Raw genomic sequence first — 22,420 nt, forward strand, 5'->3', positions numbered from 1 at the left:
ATTTGATGAAAGTTTTTCTTGAATCAATCTATGTTAGGGCCTGATGCCAGAATTGAAAGAGATAATGCGGAATGCACATGTGCGGAATTGTGTCATGCACATGTGGAATAATTTCATCAATCGTTTCAAGGACTTATACATCAGGAAAATTGTGTGAGACTGTGCAAAATGCACGACTGTGCCTGAGTTCAAGGCAACAATGGAGTGACTGAAGGAAGTTAATGAGGATGCCTGGTCATACCTGATGAAATTTGAACCTGCAACATGGGTAAGGGCCTACTTCAGTCATGGTCCAAAAGTTGACAACCTGACTAGCAATATGTGCGAGTCTTTCAACTCTAATATCACCAAGTACAGGTGCAAGCCTATACTCACAATGTGCGAAGAAGTGTGCTGCTACCTCATGAGCATATGGTTCAGCACAAGAGACTGATAGACTGCCATCACAGAAAGCTTGCACCGGTTCAAGAGAAAAGGTTGAAGCGACTTGTCAAGTCAAGTAACAAATGGACTGCGGAGTGGATGGTGATAACGAGCGCAAGTGATTTGAGGTCACATACAAGGGATCTAAGTTGGATGGGACCTGATTAAACATACATGTACATATAACAGATGGCAACTTTTATTCATCGAAATTTTATAGAATCAGGTGTTTATTATAAAACGGTTTTTTCAGTTGAACCACGATTGAATCGATTGAACCAATAAATTAGTGAACCAGTAACTAGAACGGTTCAATGACCGATTCGGTTTTCTGAACCTTGTATAGAACACTTTTGGCCTGAAACATTATTATGTGCTCTCTGGGGTTTGTTGTTGGAGATTATGGGAGGAATTGGAAAGAAGAGGAAGAGAGAGAAGCAACGACCCACCATTCACCCAGACAACAAGTACGCTGAGACCCCACCAGACTTCGCTCACTTGGCTTCTCTCTACCCTTCCTTCCGTCGCTACGTCAACTATTCCACACACGGCGGCACCGCCCGTCCTTTCCTCGACTGGACCGACTTCAACGCCACCCGCGAACTCACCCGCGTCCTCCTCCTTCACGACCACTCCCTCCACTGGCAGATCCCTGACGGCCACCTCTGCCCTACTGTCCCCAACAGGTCCAACTACATCCACTGGCTCAACGACCTTCTCTCTTCTCACATCATTTCAACCAACCTCGTTTCTTCTCAGCAAGGGAAGGTCAGGGGTTTTGATATTGGCACTGGCGCCAATTGCATTTACCCACTTCTTGGCGCTTCCCTTTTTGGTTGGACCTTTGTTGGATCAGGTATCTTGTCTTTTTCTCAGTTTTTGGATTATTTTGGTTTTTCCTGTTTATGCACATTATGTGTTTGATGAAATGAAAATGCATTTTGTAACGCAACTTTGTTTATACGAAGATGTGACTGATGTTGCAATTGAGTGGGCCACCAGGAATGTTAACAGTAATCCACATATTGCCGAGTCGATTGAGATTAGAAAGGTTGAAGACAACGAAAAGGCTCCGTGTCTTGAAGGGTTCCATGATGGTGGAACCATGATAGATATTTGCCAAGAGGTAGGGCCGTCTTTGCCTTCATTAGCTCTTCATTCAAATGTCCATGAGAATAAGAACTATGATGGACCCCCCATACTTCTTGGAGTAGTCAGGGATGATGAGAAATTTGATTTCTGCATGTGTAATCCACCCTTCTTTGAAAGCTTGGAGGAAGCAGGACTTAATCCGAAAACTTGTTGCGGTGGCACTTCCAAGGAAATGGTTTGTCCTGGCGGTGAGAAGGCCTTCGTTGCTCGAATTATTGAAGACAGTGTTGTGCTGAAGCATCAGTTTCGGTATTACTTTTCCACATAAGAAATATCATTCCGTCAATGTTGTTTTACCTGTAATAAAATCATACTCATTTATTTTGATGTGGTCATAGGTGGTTCACTTCAATGGTAGGCAGAAAATCAAGTCTCAAGTCCCTTGTTTCAAAACTTTGGGAGGTTGGTGTCACCATAGTGAAGACGACTGAATTTGTCCAGGGCAGAACATCCAGATGGGGGCTTGCTTGGTCTTTCTTGCCACCCATACAGAAGCCATCGATTTCTTTGCCTCAGAAGAACATGTCCTTCATGCTTGAGGTATGGTATATTCTTTTTCAGTCTGGCAACTGTATAATTATTACAGTGACAAAACTAAAGAAATTTTCCACTTGTGTTTCGTCTCTGGCAGATGTCTTCCTTTATTTGAAATAGATGCAAAGTTGTCTTCAAATGCTTATCAGTTGAGCCTATACCATATATTGTTGCATGTCTTACACATTTTGCGTTGCACCTAATTTTAGATTACATGAATCAAATTTATTTTTCAGGGTCTTCCGCGCCAACATGGTGCCATTAATGTCTTGGAAGCTGTAAAATCTTACTTCTCTATGCATGGCCTGTCATGTACACTGAATACCTCTGCTTTCACAGTGGATGTAAGACTACTTCCTCTAAGTCTCAGATTTTGATTTGGTTTCCTTGTGATGGCTGTGCCTGTTAAGCGTGATTGCATTTCAATAGGTTGTAGCATCCAAAGATGAATGTGATTCAGTCTTGAAGAATCATTCACCTGTTATCAATAAATCCATCAATTTTCAACCTACAGGAGAGACATCAAATGGATCAAGACTAAATTTATCTTCTGATAGGTGGAGCCTTCGTATTTTGGTATGATTGCTTGTTCACTGGCTTTAAAAATGATTTGATTGGAAGAAGTGACATTAACCTTACATTATTTGATCCGTCTAATAGGTTTTTCAGCAGATCCCTGGGACACTGTTAGTGAAGGGTTCATTGCAGGATAGAAGTAGCCCATTATCAGGTTTTTTCACTGGTCTTAGTTTCCAATTCGTATTGTTCTAAATAAATTTCTCGTTGTTTTAGTGGTATTAGTCTCTAGCCGACTCTATAAATGACTTTGGAGTTATGCGTTATTTCCCTCTCTTGCTGAAAAGCCAGTGGTCAATTGAAAGGATAAATTTTATGAATGAGTGCTTCCTCTGAATTATATAAACACGTTCAATATTATTATTTTTCCGTGCCTTCAATGGATTTATCATCTTTTATTCTTGTGCGAGTCGGCTCCTCACATGATTTGCAGTGTTGCAGCCTTCCTATGGGTTGAGTGAATAAAAATTATTTAGCCTTGTGGTGTTCTCTTTGCAGGGATGTTTGCAGCTATATTCCAAAAACTGGAGGAAGCTTTGCGCCATGAATTTTGTACGAAATCAGCATAGGAGTTTTATTGCTTGCCTAGCTTATTATATGGGATGGTTTTATTGGATATGATGATAAATTGTGGGATGATGGAAAAAAGTTAATGAATGCTAATTTCTATAGTTCAAGGAAACAAGCGATGGTGCTGTTTGGGTGTAAAAAGGAAATAGAGAGACAATCATTAAGGATTTTGTTTAATCATCTTTAAATGTATTTTGTGCACCAAACCCAACAAGAACACTATCCACTTGGTTTACAAGGATCCTATAATTTTCAAGTGTTATTATCCTATAATTTTCAATAAAACATTCACATTTGTTAAAGCTTTAAAGTAGTAATAGACAAATTAATCCAAATACTTTAATTGGTTTCTTTATATATGGTTAGTTAATTGTCTATGGACCGTGTTTTCGGTACTCAATAAATAGCACATATGAATAGATGATATAGATCGAACGAGAATTGGCTTTCGTCTGGTAAAGATTTTAATAATTTTTATATTATCCAGTAAACAAATTAGCACAATTTGAATGTCATTGAGTTGTTACAAAAAAAAATTATTAAAAATAAATCTTTTTATTTTTTAATATATTTAACAAAATTTTAATAATAAAAATACTAATTTTTTAGAAATTATATTAAACTTTTAATATTATAAATAAATAAAAGAAAAGTCTAGGGAATCAGCAATTTTGTTAAATTTTGGTTAGCATGTAACCAGCAAAGAAAAGTGAGCTATTGGATGAAATATCATACCAATCTCATACCATTAAAACTATCATTAATGGCTATTTGATGGCTACAAATTACAAAAGTTGCTGGTCCCTAGCATTCTTCATAAATAAAAAGCATTTTTATATTATTGTATCTAAAGATAATGGTTAAATAAAAAGATATTTTTATATAAAATATTTAAATATAAAATTATTTATATTTTTAAATTTTTTTTTGAAAAAATCACTTAAAACAAATCTTTTGATAAAAGTTTAACCAAGCAAGCCCAAAAACCTAAGAAAGTAAGAAACATGGCTTCCACTTCCACTCCCATTTCCCAGGTCACAATTCTGGGAGTTTGGACACTAGAGCTCTGGTGACTGAGGATTTTTGTGGCTTCTGTGGTCTGAAGAAGTAACAACTGCACTGATTTGATGAACATGGTGCTGGCTTCGTTCCCTGTATACCCAAAACCCTTTGCAAGCGTTAGAGCAGAATTCCACACACAGCAATCTTCTTTTCTCAAGTTCGCACCTCATTCCTATCCTCTTGCAAGCAAAATCCTTGTTAAGAGTAATCATCTCATCTCTCTCTCTCTCTCTCTCTGCTATATTATGCTATTTGTTTTTGCTGTTCATGTGCCTTGCATGCCCTTCTCTCTCTCTTGTTGATTGAGTCTTTTTCGGCTTCCACACGCTTCAGAACAAGCAAAATTTTTTATCCTTTTTCTTTGCAAAGTAGCGATTTTTATGCGAAGGCTTGTTAGAAATTCTCCACCCAATAGGATGCAATGCAGTTTTTTTATGTGGGTTAATGTATAGCACAAAAATGTATAGGCAGCTGAAACTTAGTCATTTGAAGGAGTATTATTAATGTGGTGGATATCTTGCCTAAATTGTTGGAGTGGTTTTTGATTGGCCCCTGATAAATTTGTGAGTGTTTGCTGACATTAAATCATAGTGGGCAAACAGATGTAACGGCTGATGGATTTGTATGCATGATGTTAGGAATTGAATTGGTGATAATTACATGCAAACTTCTAATCTTTTCTTTAAGCTTGTTAGAGTGATCTGTATGCAAGGTTGTGGGATCTCTGTCTTTCACATTTGTACCCTTCCTTTTAATAAATCATTTTATCTTATATGCTTTCAACTTCTAGACAGATGGGCTTCCAGTAACACAGTGAAACATTATGTTATCAAGTTCTAAGCTTCTGTTTAGGTTTAATCTACATAATTTTGAGGGATTATTTGGTGGAGTCTTCTGTAATCTTTTCGTATGCCTTAAGTAATTTTTTTCCTTGTGATATCTACATGCTTCAGCACTTTGTTTCTTTTGGAGCCTTAAATGTACTTTATAGTAACTTCAATTTGTACTTATTTGGAGGCAGATTTGCCATATAATACTGGTGAGACTACTTTGCAAAAGGAATTTTCGAATTTTGGCAAGATAGCTGAAGGTAAGTGCATTTCTCAACATCCATATTGTAGGATTTGGAATTGAGCTCGGTACTTACCTTGACTCTTGTATGCACTGCAGTTAAGGTTGCTAAAGATGTAAAAACGAAAAGATCAAAAGGATATGCTTTTATTCAATACATGTGTCAAGATGACGCCATGCTTGCGCTAGAAACAATGGATCAGAAGGTTCAAAATTTTACAACGTGCCTCGTCCTAAGATTATAGACAATGGCACCAGAATGTGCTTGTCTAATTTATTTATTGTCGGTTGTCTACAGGATTTTTATGGTAGGACGATTCATGTAGAAATCGCAAAGCTTGGCTGGGATGATTATGGTGCACGGCCAAGGACCTCAGGGCCCCAAAAGAAATGGACTTTGCCAGAGCCAGAGCAAGAGGAGGTGGTAGATTGCTGGTACTGAACTAAATTTTCTGAATCAGTGAAGTTTCTGAAGATTGAAGAAGCTAAAATGTTGGAAGTTGTAGTATGCTAGGAGGATGGCTGTTGATGCAACAATTTCAGTTCATTACCGATCATCTTGGCATAAAATAAATGCTATATCTTTGAAGTTATTGAAGATCATTTGCATTAACTATATTTTGTATAAAACCATTTAAGGAGTGGGATATGTAACATGTTACAAAATGGGTGTGCTTTTCAATAACACCTTAGCTTTTTGATGTAAGGACTAAGGAGATTATTTGAGATCAAAACAACTTATGTTAGGTTTGCTCTTTCTTTTGTATATTATGAGCCTCTTCAAACACTCTTTTATTAAGTAAAGAGGATTGTATTTTTTGTTAATTAAACAAATCTTAAATTTTTACTTATTATATTTTATATCAATGGTTCAAACTTTTGGATTTAGGGTAGTATATTCTTTAGGTATAGGGCTTAAAATATAGGATTTGTTGTATTATATATATGTTTTTTTTCATTTTTAATAACAAGTTAATTTTCATTAAGTCTTGTACACTCTATTTTTTTTAGAATGCTTAGCATTTGCCTATGTTATGTTTGACTTATACCATGATCACTAATTCACTATTATTTCGGACATAAGTTAGTCTAGTATGGCTATAAAAAACCAGTATACCAATCATTTTTCTAATAGAAAACTCTTGCATCATTTGAGCTAACCTTTAATTGTTAGCCTTTTTCCAACCTAAGACTATTGGTCATTGACATAATTACCTAACACTGGCATCAAATTATAAAAGATTATTAAGGATAAAAGCAACAAAAATCATATAACAAATTGAAAAGAGGGACTACAACAACAACAACAGGTCCACTGCTAATTTCGTGCACAAAGGAGGGAAAGCATTTTTTGTCTCTATTTAGCTACTAGGTATTACAACGATGATGATGGATACAATGCAACATACACACATTTATGTAAGACAAACACTAATAATTAATTAAATACAATTATATGGTATGAAATTAAATTCATAGTATCCATAAAATGATCCAACTACTGACCTTAATATCACATAACATGCAAATGAAGTTTTAGAGCTTCACGGAACACTAGAGCTTTTGAGTAACTTGAACAAAATAACTAATGTTTTCATTAATATTGCATTCTATTAATCAAATTAAGAAATGACAAAACAATTAACACTGTCTACAGTACTTTCATTGTCCATCAATAAAATAATTTAATTCGTCAATATTATACATGTGAATGTACTTGATTGAATTGGAACAGGAGCCTGTTAAGATGGAACACCTAGCACTATTTTTTTTCAAATTGGTCCAGCCAATTCTGGTTAGTTGCAATGTTTAGTGTTTAATTAGACCCATATTAACACACATGCATCCAAGATTAGACTTAAAATAATGGGATTATTTGAACAATATGTTCAGTGCATAAGACACCATAATGCTCTGCTTATACACTTGTCCACATCACATGAAATGCAATCAAGCCAACAATTATATTAACCTTGATTAATTTAAATTAAATCCTACCCTAACATATGATATATATATATATATATAGCCCGTGACATGCACAAGAAGAAGAAGACGCCAGCACGTGAAAGATGGGCTTTTAACTTTTAAGCCATTATTTGTGAGATCATGAGTTTCAGTAAAATGATGTGCTTAGGAGTTGCATGTGATAATATAACAGTGTTGGAAGTTGGAACTGTATTACTAGTATATCATTCAAAGAATCTTTCATGGACTAAAAGAACCACTATCTAGGCGCGTGTGGCGCGTGCACCTGACCCTTTGCCACGTGGCTTCACTGTCAACCACACACTCTCACCCCACACTGTGTTTGCAGGTCTAAAAAAAAGTACTCCCCAGAATCTCTTTGATCACAAAACTGAAAACTTCTCTTCCTCTCCCTTATTAAGCTTTCTACTTCCTATTTTTCAGTTTTCTTTATAAAAAAATTTAGGTTTAATTATTCCGATGATTCCTGTAATTTTATCAAATTTGTAATTAAATTTTTATATTTTTTTAATTTAATTTTTATACTACTTTTAATTTTATAATTAGGTTTCTTTTAGTATAAAAAATATTAGAATTAACTGAATATTTTTTCATAAATTAAAAATATTCATAATTAAAAACCTAATTAGATCTTTGGTCGCATTTATTTTAAAAAAATATTCTGTTAATTTTAATATTTTTAACATGAAAATAACATAATTAAAAAATTAAAAATAATGTAGAGACTCAATTGAAAAGAAAAAAAATATATAGATCTAATTAAAAATTTGGTGAAATTATAAGAATTAATAAAGTAATTAAACCAAAATTTTATAAGATGCCTCTCATTTTGGCTTCATATTCTTGCATTATTAAATAAAATGCAATATTTAAACAGAATTAAGTCTTCAAAATTATTTTACAAAACAAAAATTTTACAAAACATTTAATTTTTGTTTCTCCAATAATTGAGAATTATATTATTATATGTCAATTCTATATTTTCTACATAGGAGCTAAACAGGATTATGATAGAAATAAAATAATTTATTTTGATATTGTTGTCCTTTACTATGACACCCGTGAGGCTAATAAGCACGTGACATGCTCAACAATTTTATCTCTGAATAACCCTCTTCACACTCACACTTGATGCATGCATGCTTTCACTAACATACAACTTGCACGTCAAACACCATTGCATGCTTAGAAGAAAGCAAATTAAACCTCATCACTCATCAGGTGAAGTCACAAAAAAATATAATCCTCTTAATATCTATCATCACTTTTTCAATGGTCTCTTTTATTATTTTGTGTTGAGTTGTCACGTAAAGGGACATTCAGATATGTAGATAGAAGGAACCACAGGAGGGAAGGGTCATAGTTTCTAAGAGGGTCACTCTCTTATATGTGTCAATTGAGTAGTCTTTATTTATTTATTTATTTATTTTGGCATTTAATAATATGATACATTTTTTGATTCCACCCGTGAATGTGTTAATTCTCTGTTGTCGCCCACCTAATACTATTCCTTGGCCACAAGGAACTAAACAACAACAAAGAGTCACGGGATCCCTTGTATTTTCTTTTACATCATCACAACCAATTTTTATTTGCACTTTTTTTTTTTAATTCATCATTCTCTCAAACCTTACGTGTTCTCTTCTCACTGGAAAATTGAAAATAAACATTCATATCAGCAACACAACCACCAAATATTTTGCTGCTCACTAATTAATAATCATATATTCTTAAATGGCTGTGATGGGATAAGTGATGTGTGTGAATTGTGATAGCTTAATTCTTAGAATGCCCTGAAGATACGGTCAGCATATGAATGAATATGAAATGTGATATTAATTGCTTTGCCATCAATAATGCAAATCAATTAGAGAAAGCTTCTACTTCAAAAAATTGAAAGATAAAGTCTGCCATAGCTCAAATTAGAATGGTGGTTGTGATTCACCACATGAAACTTCTTACCATCTTTTATTGTATTCTATTGTGTAATTTAAACAGATCTGGTCCTAATAACTTGCAGCCATATATTTCACATGCATTATATCTTATCCTATTTATATAATATTATTGCCCTCTTTCAGGGGTAAAATACACCTCATTGGATCAACTTATGCTAAAAATTAAATACCACCTTTTATAATCATTCTAGTAGTTAGCTACCTTAACAAAACTAAAAATGTTTACTGTCTTTTGAAGGGTCTAATGTGTATTTTTCTCTATAAATATGTAAATCTATTTTCTTATCACTATTCTGCTATATATGTATACTTTCTACGTCCACTTTAATTAGTTACTTCATGATAAGTGACTAATGATCCAAATTCAGCTTATACCTATATAAAATTAAATCCTTTTTTTTTTTGCTTTGAGAATTTAATTCTGACACTTTTAATATATGTTGGGAGTGTGTAGCTCATAGCAGCAGAAAATTGTTCGGTGTGCAACATAAAATTCAGAAACTGTGAGCAGATAATGGCCAAGAGAATGGAAAGTGTAAGAAGAGAAGAACCAAGGCATCACATTCTGGACCACAATAATTCAACACTTTAAAGAAAAATAATTGCCTTGAGGGAAAAAAAATAGTTAAAATAAAAAATAAAATAAAGACTACAAGCTTACAACTATTAGAGTTGTTTAAAGTTTAAACTTTAAAAAGGGGTTTAGAAGGGTCCAATATTTTCCATGACACACTATACTTTCAATCAACATGGACTTGACACGTGGCAACTCCATGCTTGAGAATTTATTTTTTCATAAGAAAACATACATGTATGTTTCTGAGTATATAAATAAGACATGATCCTTGCTTGCTAGGCCACTCTGCTTCTACTTACAAATCAGATTCTACCTTAGCCATTCTTCCTCCTTCAATTTTCATTTCATTATCCTTTGCATTCTTTTTTTTTTAACTTAAGCTCAAGAACTTCCTTTTGTCTACATACAGAAGGGGAAAAAGGAAAAAACAACTTAGCACCATTTTGTGGTTCCACATTGGCTCATACACATTTGTGAGAAATGGAAACCATTCACTGGTTTTTTATGCTATGGATTACTATGATTCTACTCTTCAACCATAACAACATTGGAAATGTGGAAGGAAGATACCACCATCACACAAATAATCATAAGAGAAATTCCCCTGTTTCTTCTTCCCCTGTTTCTCCTTCCCCTGTTCCTACTAAGCCCCCTGCTTCTGATTACTCCCCTGTTCCTTCAACACCTTCCACACCTTACCCCAATGATCCTCCTCCTCCAGAGTCTGCTCCGGACGGCATCTTTGATTTGAGGTCGTTCGGAGCAGTTGGTGATGGCTTAGCAGATGACACAGCAGCATTCAGGGCAGCATGGAAAGCTGCTTGTGCTGTTGAGTCTGGTGTTGTTCTTGCTCCAGAGAATTACTCTTTTAAGGTCACTTCAAGTATTCTCTCAGGTCCATGCAAGCCAGGACTGGTACTCCAAGTAAGAACAACAATGCTCATAATAGTTACTGTGATTTTAATCATGTATGATTAAGATTAATGTTAACTAACAAGGTTTGAATGTGAGTAGGTGGATGGTACATTGATGGCACCAGATGGACCGGATTCATGGCCGGAATCCGATAGCCGAAATCAATGGCTTGTGTTTTATAGACTTGATCAAATGTTACTTAATGGCACAGGAACCATTGAAGGCAATGGAGATAAGTGGTGGGATCTCCCCTGCAAACCTCACAGAGTATAACCATCTTTCCATATTGCTGATCAATTCAACTATTTCGAGTTCAATTGGAAAACCCCATTAATTTCATTTTTGGATTTTCAGAGTGCAGATGGAAAAACAACTTCAGGACCATGTGGAAGTCCTGCTGTAAGTAATCCATTACTCAAGAAAATTTAGTTATTTACAATTGTTATCTTACCATTGTTTGTTTTATAAATAGATGATGAGGTTCTTCATGAGCAGCAACTTGAAGGTGAGTGGTCTGAAAATCCAGAACAGCCCTCAGTTCCACATGATTTTCAATGGCTGCCAAGGAGTACAAATAGATAGGCTATCCATTTCTTCACCCAAACTCAGCCCCAACACTGATGGAATCCATGTTGAAAACTCTAAGGCTGTCGGAATATACAATACCATGATAAGCAATGGTAATCATGCATATAATTAAAAACAGCAATCTTCTACTTACTATAATTATACAACTTATTACGATAATAACATTATTAATTATTTGACTAATTTTGAGCAGGTGATGACTGCATTTCAATTGGACCGGGCACTGCAAACGTGGACATAGATGGTGTCACTTGTGGTCCTAGCCATGGGATTAGGTACATACTTACCAGTTACCAATTATTGGTGATTACTAAAATAAGTGCCACCTAATCTGATTCTCATTGTTACTAATCATGTGTTGTATTACAGCATTGGAAGCCTTGGAGTGCACAATTCTCAAGCATGTGTGTCCAACTTAACAGTCAAGAACACCATCATAAAAGAATCAGACAATGGGCTAAGAATCAAGACATGGCAAGGTGGGATGGGATCAGTGACAGGTTTGAGATTTGAGAATATCCAAATGGAAAATGTTAGGAACTGCATCATCATAGACCAATATTACTGCTTGTCAAAGGAATGCCATAACCAAACTTCAGCTGTTCATGTGAATGATGTGTCCTACAAGAACATTAAGGGTACCTATGATGTTAGGACCCCTCCTATTCACTTTGCTTGCAGTGACACTGTTGCTTGCACAAACATAACACTCTCTGATGTTGAGCTTTTTCCATATGAAGGAGAATTGGTTGATGATCCTTTTTGTTGGAATGCTTATGGGACACAGGAGACTTGGACTATACCTCCAATCAATTGCTTAAGGGAAGGTGACCCTGAGACTGTGGCCGACCCTTCTGCTTTTGAATGCAGTTAAATCTCTTTTAGTAACTGTCTCAAGATAAAGACATTTTTTTTGTCTTATCTTTGTTTCAATCGTCTCAATATTTTTATATTTTCTATCTTGAGACAGTTGATATTAGAAATGTTAATTTGAGTTTTGGTTGGTCATAGAAGACATATATATATATATACTACAAGTATAGAAGTCAGAGAGCCATTACTATGTGTTGGTGGTTGTGGTTTCCAATTCCATATTAAGAATTAGGACTCGTCCCCATTTGGGTGTTCTTATCCCATATTGTGAGATGAAATATAGAATTGTTATAGTCCTCTTTTGGGACTCTTCTATTGTAATAGCTTGATTCAACATTTATATATATATTATATGGTTAGTATCATGTACACTTTTAGTTCCTTGACAAGATTAACTTCAGATTTTATATTCACGATGCCATCAACGTTCATAATTTAATATCTATAGGAACCTGTGGTGGCAAAATACGGATTGTTAGTACATCTTTACATATTACATTATATATAAAATATCATATATAAAATATCATTTTCATAATTATTAATTATAACTGGATCTACACAATGATCCTGTTCAAAGTGAGTTCTTGTTTGTGTTGTGTTTTGACAATAGCATTAGCATAATTACCGATCACCATGATCACAAGTGAATTTCTGACATGCACAATACTTGTGTTTTGCAATCTCGTGAGTGGTGAATATTCAAATTCGTCAACTCATACATGTTTTCTGGTTTATATGAGGAGATATCACCTAGCACCATATAATATGTTTAAATCCAAAGGCAATCTTGTGGATGTAATGGAGTCCATTCTGTGCACACGTGGGTTTTCAGTGCAATTGTGTCCACATGTTTTTTACAGCGCTGGCATAACAAAAAAGAATATGCATGAATCCTCTCAATAATATACAAGCATGTAAGTTGGTGGGGGCACAAAAGATGTTGAGTTTATGTTTTATAAAAATTAATTAACTCCATTATTGGAAGCCTGTGTATGTGAATTAATTTGTTCATATAATACACTTGCATGGTAGGAGCTCATCTTTTGTGAAGAAATAACAACAAAAGCCACAGAATAAAACAAATAAAATTGAAATCATTGTGGTAAAACTAAAACATGCATATGAGACAATACGAGTTTACACATACTTAACCATATCCGTGACACTGCCTTACTAGAATAGCAATAATATTGTGACATATCCAAATTAAGATTCAGATTCTGTTATAGTATAAGTGTATAACACAGTCAACAAAAGGATACATTATATTAAGTAGTGTCTATATAAAACATAACATTAGAGAAGAGGGCAACTCGTACTTAACCATATTTAGATTTGTGAGATAGCAAAATAAGATATGATATGATATGATATGATATCAAACTTTGGTGAAGCGCAAGTAGTTTTTCCCTGAAGGGAGATCCTTAGTTTCAAAACCTTGAGGGAACATGTCCTTGGCTTGTTGATCAGTAACACTTGGCTGAATGACAGCAGGGTCCCCTGGCTTCCAGTTTGCTGGTGTTGCAATCTTGAACTTTGAAGCCTTCTGCAGAGACTCCACCACCCTCACTACTTCATCCATGTTCCTCCCTGTTGTTGCTGGGTACAGAAAACTCAGCTTCACCTGAAGATCAGGCCCCACTATGTGAAGAGCCCTAGAAGGTAGATTATTGCCACTGGAATCTTTCTCATCGGGGTCCACCATGTTCAGCTTCTTGATTATCTCTCTCTTTGGGTCTGACATGATTGGGTAACTCACCTTGCAACCTGGCTGCATTATGCATGCAATAACTAAGCTAAGGGAATTCATTAAACAACAAGTATATATTGAAGGTAAATAAATATACTGACAGTGAAGGCTTCAATGTCTTTGATCCATTCATTGTGGGATTGAATGTCATCGCATGATAAACCCAATAGCTTCACTCCTCGCTGATTAAACTCTTTAGCATACTCAGCCATTTTCCCAAGTTCCGTGGTGCAAACCGGGGTGAAATCACCTAATAATAATCATGCATGAATATGGATAGTTATAATATATGAAACAAGAAGAGCCGAGAATATATGTATATACCAGGGTGAGAGAAGAGGATGGTCCATGAATTAGAACAGAAGTGGTGGAGGTTGATCTTGCCCTGGGTGGTTTCAGCTTCAAGGTCAGGGATTGTGTCTCCAATGGTAAGGCCTGGCATGATGATTGGAAGAAGAGATGAGGAGAGAGTTGCATGTGTGTTGATGTTGAATATAAAGGAAAGAAGGTAGTCTGCATGAAGAGAACGTGGCATGATTGTGGCTATGGACGTCACCCTTTTCTTGCGTACATGTCACTTGCAAGTTGCAACTCTCACACTTTTTCAACCAAAAAGTAAACGATTTTTACAAAATTTGAATTCCGTTGCCGGGACTCGAACCCGGGTCTCTCGGGTGAGAGCCGAGTATCCTAACCAACTAGACTACAACGGATTTGTTAGCTCAACTTATATTAATTTTATTTACTCATAAAAACTAAATTCGTCTATTCCTATTTTAGTTTTTTGAAAACTTTTTTCTTTGATTGGCTATTTTTTCTCTTTGTAGATGTAAACGTGATTCTATCATCTAATTTCTTCTCACTTAAAAATTAAAAATTTTAGCTTTTGTATTTATTTTTTGTTAAATTATTAATTAAAAAAATATTTTTTATCTATTAATTATGTTTTTTATTGTTTATACATAAATTTTATTATTTTTTCGTAACATTTTTTTAAATATTCTCTCATACATGTTATTATTTTTTTATAGAATTCTTATTAGTTTTGTTTATATGAATTTTTTTTCTATCGTTATTATTATTTCTTTCTTGTATAGAGGTTTTTTTGTTTTTGTTTTGCATTGCAATTCTATTATTTCCATTAGAAACACCAAATTAAATAAAAGGTTAACATAAATGAATTAGAACAGAATCTAACAATTTTCACGATAGTGTTTTGTTAATTTCTGATCTGTATCTTAAAAATTGTTTCAAAGGACTAACATACATGAATTATGTTTATAAAATTTAGAGTAAACACTTAATCCGGTCCTTGTCCATTTTTACGAAGGATAAAGCGATCCCTATCCAAAAAAAAGGGATACTTCGACCCTCAACCTTTTTATTTTGAGATAATATAGTCCCTCTGTTAAAAAATTTATTAAATAATAATAAAAATTAGTTTTGTGGGGGTTTTATTTGTATTTTGTGGGAGTTTTAAATCTCCACAATCTATTAATAACTTTGTTTTTAAAAAATTCCTTCATTAACGGTGGTTAAGTGAAGAAAAATCATTAATAAAAATGATGCCACAAAAAAAAAGTAATTATAGTACAATATCTTTTAAAGGAAAAAAAATAACATTGAATAAGAAATGAAAGAAGAGAATTTTAATGTTGATAATATTGATATTGGTGATGATAATAGTAGAAGAGATAATGATGATGATAAAGTATGGTTATACAATAAAAATAATAGAGGTAGGAGTGATAATAATGAGAATGGAAAAGATAACGATAGTAGTGGTAGTAATTGGTTATATTGTTGAAAAGATTTTTGTGGGGGTTTAAAACCCCCACAAAATACAATTAAAACCCTATAAAACTAATTTTTATTATTATTTAATAAATTTTTTAACAGAGGGACCGTATTGTCCCAAAATAAAAAGGTTGAGGATCAAAGTGTCTCTTTTTTTTTACAAGGATCGCTTTGTCCTTCGTGAAAATGGACAAGGACCGAATTGGATCTTTACTCTAAAATTTAAGAATTAAATAAAAACAATTAAAATTTAAAGACTAAATTGAGATTCGCATAAAAGTTCAAGAACCAAATATTTCACCAAAAAATATTAAAATTTATTTAAATATTTAAAATAAAATAAAATAATATAAAATAATTATTTAAATTTATATTTTTTAATTTTTAAGTAATATAATTTAAATAATATTTAATTTATTATACCTTATTTTAAATAAAAATTCTTAAATATAAACTATATCAACACCAACTCACTTTTAATTTTATACAAATTTATATTTACAAACATAAATTTCGTTTAATTTCTGTTTGGCTATGTTTATGATGAATTAAAGGCGGCACTCATGTAGTGGGGGACTTGTGATGTAATTAAAGTGTTAAACTGAATAGCGTAACTTAAAACAAAAACAAAATCTTAATAATATAATCTATCCTAAAAAAGTGATGGGGCTATGGGATTGGGAGCAATTGTGGCTTTATCACACACTCGCCTATGTCGGAGAGCGTATGCATTGTCATCTACAGCAACATGTTGGAAAGAATCCACAGATTTTTGGTGTAATATTCTATGCATGTTTGAGAGATTCCTTACTTTTGCGGGGTATATGTTTGGTGATTAGACATTTCAAAGTGTTTACTCATGCTCGCACTTAATATATATGACTTGATTTCTTACAAGTTGAGAATGAGTTAAAATTTATTTTAATCCTTGAAATTTTAAGTGGGTCTTAATTTTAATTTTAAAATTTTAAGTTATTCAATTAAGACTTTCAAATATTAAATCGTTACTCACGTTTAATTTTTATAGTGATTTTTGTTAACGGAACACTAAAATTATCATATTAGAATATTCAAAATGACACCATTTTAAAAGCGCGCTAATTTCCATTAAAAACAACGTCATTTTAGAATTTGAAGGATTAAAAATATTTGGTCTACACCATGACTATCAAATAGACTATATTTGACCCTTCTTGATCCTCTCGTATGTGTAAATTTCACAAAGAAAAATAATTAGCGACTGACATTCATCTTCTTCCAAACTGTTCAAAGAGGTTGTTAAAGAACTAGCATTAACGCAGCAACAAAGGCCGAAGAACATATTAAGAACTAAGGAAAATTCATAATATTTTTAGACTCTGTTTTATGTTTATCTGTTGATTTAGGATTTGCATTGTGTGTTAGCTTGTGTTACAGTATAGGTTTAGGATTTTGTTAGTTTGTGAATTTTAAATATGTTAGGATTTTGGATTTTTTTTTGTGTTGCTGAATTTAAAAATGGTAATCATTGTTTAAATGTTTTGTTTTGTATTTCTATAGACAAGAAAAGAGAATTGGAAAACAAACTTAAAAAAGATTGTATTTATTTTGTATTTGTATTATTTGCTCTCTGTTTTTAGCTCATCCAAGTGAAGATATATAGTATAAAATTGCAGAGATTGTTATCATTGTTATACAAGTAAAAACAGTTATTTTGAACTGTTAATAACTACAAACTCTTCAATTTTATTACTCTATCTTGAATAAAATATAAATCAAATTCGAAGTGTTTGGTTTAGTTGTGTAAAATTGGACTGTAGGGTATTAACACTATTGACATGTTATTTAAAAATATAACTGATGTCATTGTCATTGATTTTGAATTGCAGATGGATGATGGAATAACAATTATTTTTCGTCATAGAGGACAATTTGAGACCAATCAAGATGAAGATGTGATTTATGTTAGAGACCACATTGATAACTTGGTTGGACTGGATGAGGACATGATGGATATCTTCTCAATTTGTACAAAATGCTGGGTTATGACAAGTTGAAAGAGTGCTGGTGGCTAGTTCCTGGGAGGCCATTAAAGAGTGGATTGAGAGCACTCTCAAGTGACAGTGAAGTGCTTGAGATGTGTTTTCATGCAACGAATAATCATAGAGTTGTGCATGCCTATCTTGAGCATGGAGTATCTGAAAATGAGGCTGAAGAGGTTTTAGAGTTGATTGAGATGACTCCCATTTCAAAAGAACCTGAAAATTGACTCCAACTCAAGCACCTCATCTATCCCAAACACATCTCCTATCCAAAACACCCACATATATGCTTACCAGTCCACATCCAACTCCTATGGAATTCACCTCTACTTCTCCTATCCAGCCTACCTCTGTGAGTCCAGTCTAGCCCATAACTATATATCCAGTCCAGCCAACAACTACACTTCCGATACAGTTCAGCCCATACAATTACCTCCAACCTAGCCCACCTTTTCAGCTCCAGCCCAAATCACCTCTTCACCACCAATTTAGACCACATCCAAACTCCATGATAAGCATCCTACCAATCCAGTTTTTAAAGAAAAACCTAATCTTATTAAGAACTTCACACCAACCACCACTACTGTTAAGAATTTCACTCCAATTTTAACTAAGAAATTCAAGTCCACTCCAAAAATAAGTGCTACCAAAAATAACACTACATCAATACCTAGAAGAGTGACAAGATCAGCTTCTAGATTTGCTTCGAAAGAAAAGAAGGTTGCCGGTGAGGTGGTTACAGTGACACTCTCGAATAGCGAGAGGAATGACTCCTATAAAAGTGTAGAAGATGAGCTTTATAGGCTTGGACCCGAAGCTTTTGAGAACTCGAGTGACTATGATTCTGATTGTGAGGTGGTTACGGCAAGGATTAGGGAGTGTAAAAATAAAAAAGGTAAGGGAAAATTCAAGTTATGCCTTGAAGATTTCTGTGATGAGGATGAGGTCATTGTGCGAAATTCAGATGAAGACATTGATTTGGGTTATGTGCTAGGAAAAGTAAGTGATGTCCAGGAACCATATGATGCATTTGATTCCTACCATGATGACTCTGATGAAAATGATTCATGGCATTCTGAGGAGATGAAGACTCCACTAATTCTAATGAAGAATCTGATATTGATGATGATGATACATTTTTCATGTTCATAGAAGGGGCTAGATTTGGGAAATTAAAATTGGAGGTTGGTATGAAGTTCAATACAAAACATGATTTTATTGAGGAAGTAAGGGAGTTCACTATACAAGAAGGGAGGCAAATAAAATTCAAAAATAACGAGAGCAATAGAGTTAGAGCAATGTGTAAATACAAGATGGAGAGTTGTAACTGGATTGCCTATGCTTCCATTGATCATGAAGAGATTTGTTCACAGATCAAGACTTTCAATAATGACCATATTTATACTAGGAGGACTAATTAAGAACACAACAGTAAATAGGAAGTGGCTAGTCTCGAAGTTGGTGAAAAAGATAATAAAAAAAATACTCCAACCTAAAGCATGGAGAGGCTTCTGATTACTTCAAATGAAAGTGTAATCTGGACTTGAATAAGTTTTCTCTATCTAGAGCACTCACCGATGTAAGAAACATTGTTTACGGGGATGTGGCAACATAATATACATTGGTTAGAGAGTATACAGAAACTCCTCTAAAAAATAACCATGATTCAACTGTAAAGATTGGAGTCATACCACAACCAGAAGAGGATCCAATATTTGAAAAAATATACATCTGCCTTGATGGGAGCAAGAAGGACTTCAAAGCTAGATGTCGTCCTCTGATAGGGATTAGATGGAGCGTTTTTAAAGACTCAATTCGGTAGCCAACTCCTTTCTGTTGTAGGACAAGACGCCAACAACCACATTTATGTAATTGCCTAGGCCATTGTAGCAGTGGAGAACAGAGAAACTGGAGATGGTTTCTGAAACTGTTTCATGAGGATCTGGGTGACCCACATCAAGACAGTTGGTGCTTCATGTCAAATTTGCAGAAAGTTAGAGCTAACTTGAATTCATTTTGCTTCATTTTTCATAAGTTTATTTTAATCTACATAAATTTGTGTTGCTGTTTGCAAGGACAATTTAGATTTAACATAGTTAAATTTAAGGTGTGTATTGGGCCATACTAATTTATTTATTAATTCAACTTTTTATTTATTAAATATATGATAAATTATGTTTTCGGAACAAAAATATGCACTAAATCTTTTACCATATTTATTATAAATAGTAAATTATTATTAGTAAAAGTGAAACGTTGGGTTGAGGAGTTGCCACTGTGAAATGGGTTTGAGTAATTGAGAATTTTTTAAATTATTTATATGTTACTAACTATTTTTAAGTAATTGCTGGTAAATTGTTATAAGGATTAATTTCAATTGTTCAAAATGTATTCCCCAAAGTACAACATGAATTCTGTGTTCGGTACATGTGAAAGAATTTTAACTAGTAGAAAGAACAAAAATTGAGAGGTTTTGTGGTGGAAGTGTGCAAGAGAGACCACAAGACATCGGTTTAAATTAAAGATAGAGAGGTTTAAAAGAAAGAATGAAGATGCGATGCTTGGGCCTATCTGAACAAATGGCCAATGAAATCATAGAATAAACATACTTTAGTCATGGTTTGAAACTGAATAACATGTGTAATAATGCATGCAAAATGTTCAATGCAAGCACTAAGGAGTATAGACTATAGAGCTAAGCCTATAATTATCCTGTTGGTGGAGGTTCGCATATTCGTGATGAAGACAATTGCAAAAAACAAGGTTAAGCTACAACATCACATTGGCAAATTATTCCCTATACAAAAGAGAAGACTTGAGAAGATAAAAAAGGAGTCACAAAAATGGCGTCCAGTGTGTTGTGGAGATGATAATTATCAGAAATTTGAGATCCATGGTTATTATCTGACAAACATGGCTATTGATTTAAGCAAGAAAATTTGCACATGTAGATTCTGGAAGATTACAGAATTTAATTAACCATTTTCATATAATGATATGCAAATCTAGTGTATTCTAATACTAATTCTAATATATATCCACTCAATTTTAGGCATGCCATGTGTTTATGCATGTGTTGTCATTTTCAGATTGAATGGTAATCCTGAAGATTACTGTCACTCTTGGTTAACTATGGATTCTTTAGACAAACATATATGCATACTCTAAATCTGATTCCTGGACAAGCCTTATGGAAGAAGTATTAGTATAGTAGGCCTCAAGTTTCAAAAATTCGAAGAAAGCCAGGTCCATTAAAGAAGAATAAGAGAAGGAAGGATGCTGATGAAGAGCCTTCGGAGACAAAAAAAAAAATCTATGACTGAAACTACCAAGTTGAATAAAAAGTAAAAAGAGTTTACTTGTACTTACTGTGGCACAAAAGGCAACACCAAGAGAAGCTACTCATACAAGAAGGCTGATGATGTTGCAGTTGTCCTTGCTGAAGCAACCGCAACTGTTCTTGTTCAGAAAAAAGGTAAGGGATATGATGCTGTTACAACTGATCAAGATAGAGATGGTGCCTCTAATCTAGTGACTCCTTTGGAGACTTTTATTGATAATACTAAAGATGTTATTACTAATGATGCTCCTAAAAATGTTGTCACTCCTTCAAAAATTGTACTAGTCCAACCATTTGACTCACAATCAAAAGATAGATATCAAGTGATTTCATCTTTACTTAATTTTATTTGTAGATTTAAATTGTATTTATGATTATATACTTGTTATAATTATGTCACTAACTTAATTGTGTAACAGTCCAGACCACCCGCTAGCACGATATTGTCCGCTTTGGCACACAAGGCCTCACGGTTTTGTCTTTGACGATAGGGATGATAGCCTAAGCCCCCCACACTCACTCGTCAAAACGCGTCATGCTAGGGAGAGGCATCCATACCCTTATAAGGCATACTTTGTTCTCCTCCCCAACCGATGTGGAACCTTACAATCCACCCCCTAAGGGAGTCCAGCGCCCTCGCTGGCACAGGCTCTGATACCATCTGTAACAGCCCAGACCACCCGCTAGCACGATATTGTCCGCTTTGGCACACAAGGCCTCACGGTTTTGCCTTTGACGATATGGATGATAGCCTAAACCCCCCCCCCCACACTCACTCGTCAAAACGCGTCATGCTAGGGAGAGGTATCCACACCCTTATAAGGCATGCTTCGTTCTCCTCCTCAACCGATATGGGACCTTATAAAGCCGAAGCCAAAACCGTGAGGCCTTGTGTGCCAAAGCGGACAATATCGTGTTAGCGGGTGGCCTGGGCTGTTACAAATTGTATTTGTGGTATGGTAAAATAGGTGATCCCAGCAGGGAGGTCTAACAAACTGCTGCCTAAAAGAAAATCTTCTCCAACCCCAAACTCAGCAAATCTTGACCCAATGTAGGGAGCAAGTTCTGGAATATCTTCAAGAATAGCTGCATATATAAAATTTGTCCTCACACCTGGGCTAAAACCAGGATTCAAGCCTCCTAAAAAGAAGTGATGGATAGTTAGATTAAGAATATGCATTAGTATTATGTTGATTTTTTCTTCTTTTTTCGTGATTGGAG

At 34.4% G+C, this 22,420-nt stretch overlaps 4 protein-coding genes and 1 non-coding gene across 6 annotated transcripts; 3 read left to right on the forward strand and 2 right to left on the reverse strand.

Moving 5' to 3' along the window:
- The first annotated feature begins 769 nt into the window (after positions 1-769).
- On the forward strand, positions 770-3,557 carry LOC107631485 (uncharacterized). 2 transcript variants are annotated; one of them, XR_015907635.1, is made up of 7 exons: positions 770-1,279; positions 1,392-1,824; positions 1,914-2,115; positions 2,346-2,453; positions 2,624-2,685; positions 2,770-2,839; positions 3,184-3,557. XR_015907635.1 is itself a non-coding variant. In XM_016334943.2 (7 exons), the coding sequence occupies exons 1-7, from the start codon at positions 826-828 to the stop codon at positions 3,252-3,254; spliced, it is 1,485 nt and encodes a 494-aa protein (XP_016190429.1). In that variant the 5' UTR covers positions 770-825; the 3' UTR covers positions 3,255-3,557. The 2 variants fall into 2 exon arrangements, 1 of the variants encoding a protein (XP_016190429.1); XM_016334943.2 differs by having other exon boundaries at positions 2,539-2,685.
- Positions 3,558-4,226: 669 nt separating this feature from the next.
- Positions 4,227-6,235, forward strand: LOC107631484 (glycine-rich RNA-binding protein 4, mitochondrial). Its single transcript, XM_016334942.3, has 4 exons — positions 4,227-4,521; positions 5,339-5,407; positions 5,488-5,594; positions 5,687-6,235. Exons 1-4 carry the CDS (start codon positions 4,383-4,385, stop codon positions 5,828-5,830), a joined length of 459 nt encoding a protein of 152 aa, XP_016190428.1. The 5' UTR covers positions 4,227-4,382; the 3' UTR covers positions 5,831-6,235.
- A 3,959-nt stretch (positions 6,236-10,194) lies between these two features.
- LOC107631483 (polygalacturonase At1g48100) lies at positions 10,195-12,647 on the forward strand. Its single transcript, XM_016334941.3, has 6 exons — positions 10,195-10,836; positions 10,927-11,094; positions 11,182-11,226; positions 11,300-11,507; positions 11,609-11,690; positions 11,785-12,647. Exons 1-6 carry the CDS (start codon positions 10,393-10,395, stop codon positions 12,287-12,289), a joined length of 1,452 nt encoding a protein of 483 aa, XP_016190427.1. The 5' UTR covers positions 10,195-10,392; the 3' UTR covers positions 12,290-12,647.
- An 818-nt stretch (positions 12,648-13,465) lies between these two features.
- PER1 (1-cysteine peroxiredoxin 1) lies at positions 13,466-14,591 on the reverse strand. Its single transcript, XM_016334940.3, has 3 exons — positions 14,366-14,591; positions 14,143-14,291; positions 13,466-14,062 (listed from the first exon to the last, which is right to left on the reverse strand). Exons 1-3 carry the CDS (start codon positions 14,574-14,576, stop codon positions 13,670-13,672), a joined length of 753 nt encoding a protein of 250 aa, XP_016190426.2. The 5' UTR covers positions 14,577-14,591; the 3' UTR covers positions 13,466-13,669.
- Positions 14,592-14,681: 90 nt separating this feature from the next.
- TRNAE-CUC (transfer RNA glutamic acid (anticodon CUC)) lies at positions 14,682-14,754 on the reverse strand. Its single transcript has one exon. It is a non-coding gene; the product is annotated as a tRNA-Glu (tRNA).
- Between the last annotated feature and the right edge of the window lie 7,666 nt (positions 14,755-22,420).

The sequence above is a fragment of the Arachis ipaensis genome, chromosome B3 (genome assembly GCF_059453495.1).
Source record: "Arachis ipaensis isolate K30076 ecotype BB chromosome B3, ASM5945349v1, whole genome shotgun sequence".
Taxonomy (NCBI): domain Eukaryota; kingdom Viridiplantae; phylum Streptophyta; class Magnoliopsida; order Fabales; family Fabaceae; genus Arachis; species Arachis ipaensis.

Excerpts from the sequence above, each read along its gene's own strand:
- LOC107631485 (XM_016334943.2), top strand. The coding sequence starts at position 826 with ATGGGAGGAATTGGAAAGAAGAGGAAGAGAGAGAAGCAACGACCCACC. Across the intron at positions 1,825-1,913 it reads GTGCTGAAGCATCAGTTTCG|GTGGTTCACTTCAATGGTAG; the intron begins GTATTACTTTTC and ends ATGTGGTCATAG. Across the intron at positions 2,454-2,538 it reads CCTCTGCTTTCACAGTGGAT|GTTGTAGCATCCAAAGATGA; the intron begins GTAAGACTACTT and ends GCATTTCAATAG.
- LOC107631484 (XM_016334942.3), top strand. The coding sequence starts at position 4,383 with ATGAACATGGTGCTGGCTTCGTTCCCTGTATACCCAAAACCCTTTGCA. Across the intron at positions 5,408-5,487 it reads TTTTGGCAAGATAGCTGAAG|TTAAGGTTGCTAAAGATGTA; the intron begins GTAAGTGCATTT and ends TATGCACTGCAG. Across the intron at positions 5,595-5,686 it reads TAGAAACAATGGATCAGAAG|GATTTTTATGGTAGGACGAT; the intron begins GTTCAAAATTTT and ends GGTTGTCTACAG.
- LOC107631483 (XM_016334941.3), top strand. The coding sequence starts at position 10,393 with ATGGAAACCATTCACTGGTTTTTTATGCTATGGATTACTATGATTCTA. Across the intron at positions 11,095-11,181 it reads TCCCCTGCAAACCTCACAGA|AGTGCAGATGGAAAAACAAC; the intron begins GTATAACCATCT and ends TTGGATTTTCAG. Across the intron at positions 11,508-11,608 it reads CAATACCATGATAAGCAATG|GTGATGACTGCATTTCAATT; the intron begins GTAATCATGCAT and ends AATTTTGAGCAG.
- PER1 (XM_016334940.3), bottom strand. The coding sequence starts at position 14,576 with ATGCCACGTTCTCTTCATGCAGACTACCTTCTTTCCTTTATATTCAAC. Across the intron at positions 14,292-14,365 it reads CATCCTCTTCTCTCACCCTG|GTGATTTCACCCCGGTTTGC; the intron begins GTATATACATAT and ends GATTATTATTAG. Across the intron at positions 14,063-14,142 it reads AAGACATTGAAGCCTTCACT|CCAGGTTGCAAGGTGAGTTA; the intron begins GTCAGTATATTT and ends TGCATAATGCAG.